Here is a 2,048-nt window from a genome sequence, read left to right as displayed (position 1 = left end):
ATATTATTATACTATTTGTTATTCAACATAAAAAACATACAACAAATGATCACATTGGTATTTTAACAGTGTTATTGTAAGAGTTTAAATGTTTAAACAGAGGATCCATCTAAAACAGTATAAAACAAGATGATAAACAGAGGATCCATCTAAAACAGTATAAAACAAGATGATAAACAGAGGATCCATCTAAAACAGTATAAAACAAGATGATAAACAGAGGATCCATCTAAAACAGTATAAAACAAGATGATAAACAGAGGATCCATCTAAAACAGTATAAAACAAGATGATAAACAGAGGATCCATCTAAAACAATATAAAACAAGATGATAAACAGAGGATCTATCTAAAACAGTATAAAACAAGATGATAAACAGAGGATCCATCTAAAACAGTATAAAACAAGATGATAAACAGAGGATCCATCTAAAACAGTATAAAACAAGATGATAAACAGAGGATCCATCTAAAACAGTATAAAACAAGATGTGTGTCAGGATATTATTTACAGGGACACTGAGGAGTCATCATAAACCCTAAACCCTGGATAGAGGGGCTCAGTGAATGTGGAGGTGAATGTGATCAGGTGGGTCCGTGTGTCAGAGGAGGCTCTATAGAAGGTTAGAGTGCCGGCTGGCCAGTCCAGATACACTCCTACTCTGTGGGGGCTGGAGGAGGGGACGTCAATGGTAGTCCGATTATTATTGTGCCAGGCAGTGTAACGGTTGTCAGAGCAGAACAGACTCCAGGACTTGTCATTGTGTCCAAGACAACAGTCCTCACCCATTCCTCTCCTGTTGATTCCTTTATATATCACTCCTATATCAACCCTTCTCCCACTCCACTCTACCTCCCAGTAACAGCGCCCAGTCAGACCCTCTCTACACAGCACCTGTTCCCAGACCTCAAATCTCTCTGGGTGATCAGGATACGTCTGCTCCTCTCTCCTACATGTCACCTTTCTGCTCTCCTCAGACAGAGAGAGGCGTCTGTTTACTGTGTTTGGGTCCAGTGTGAGATCACAGGCATCTGATGGATGAAACCAGACACAATATTAGAAATCATCATCATTCACATTAGAATGTTAACTCACTTTTCACTCATTTATTTAATGTAGATGTTTCTAGGTATCAAAAGGAGAAGTTAATGTAACTTGAGACTTGTTGAATGATCATATGTTATACTGTATGGTAATATAAAACATACTCATTCCCATTAATTACACACACACCTGTGTGCATCATGAACAAAAACACACATTTCTTAAGAAATGCGCCACACACACACACACACAATGACACACACACACACACATTGTCAAAGCAACTCTTTGTAAACTTTGGTGTCCCTGATTTCTGCTTCTGTAGAACTACAGCTGATATTTAATTTGACCAAGTCAGTAATGATGGTGGTCTTTGACTTTGACTTAACTTGAGTTAAGACTTATTCTTAGTCATATTCTTCACAGCAGTCAACACTCACATTTTCTAAGCCCAGGTTTCATTCTGTTCTCTCCACCATGTTCCACACTGTAGCGGTAAGCAGAAGAACAGACAGTCATTGAGGGATACACCTGAAAACACACACACACACACACACACACACACACACACACACACACACACACACACACACACACACACACACACACACACACACACACACACACACACACACACACACACACACACACACACACACACACACACACACACACACATACTGGACACACAGACATACACACACACACAGTGTTTGTGTCCAGTGTGTCCAGAGTGTGTGTCCTGTGTGTGTTTGTGTGTCCTGTGTATGTGCCCAGTGTGTATGTGTGTGTGTGTGTCCAGTGTGTGTATGAGTCTAGTGAGTTTCACACTGGACACACAGGACACACACACAGGACACACACATACCCACAGGACACACACATACCCACAGGACACATACACATACACACAGGACACACACAGGACACACACTCTGGACACACTGCACACACACACACAGTCAGCATATAACTTTGTTCAAGTGGTGGTCAGAATGTTTGT

General features: G+C 40.8%; 1 protein-coding gene across 1 annotated transcript; it reads right to left on the bottom strand.

Annotated features, from left to right (window-relative positions):
- Window positions 1–383: 383 nt before the first annotated feature.
- LOC121842056 (stonustoxin subunit beta-like) lies at window positions 384–1,024 on the bottom strand (the record flags this gene model as incomplete). The annotated part of the gene is made up of 1 exon (XM_042312183.1): window positions 384–1,024. A coding segment is annotated over one exon (516 nt), but the record flags the coding sequence as incomplete, so codon positions are not given.
- Between the last annotated feature and the right edge of the window lie 1,024 nt (window positions 1,025–2,048).

This window comes from Oncorhynchus tshawytscha, unplaced genomic scaffold (assembly GCF_018296145.1).
Source record: "Oncorhynchus tshawytscha isolate Ot180627B unplaced genomic scaffold, Otsh_v2.0 Un_contig_13226_pilon_pilon, whole genome shotgun sequence".
Classification (NCBI taxonomy): domain Eukaryota; kingdom Metazoa; phylum Chordata; class Actinopteri; order Salmoniformes; family Salmonidae; genus Oncorhynchus; species Oncorhynchus tshawytscha.
Note: the sequence above shows the minus strand (reverse complement) of the source record. Positions and strands in the feature narration are given on the sequence as shown.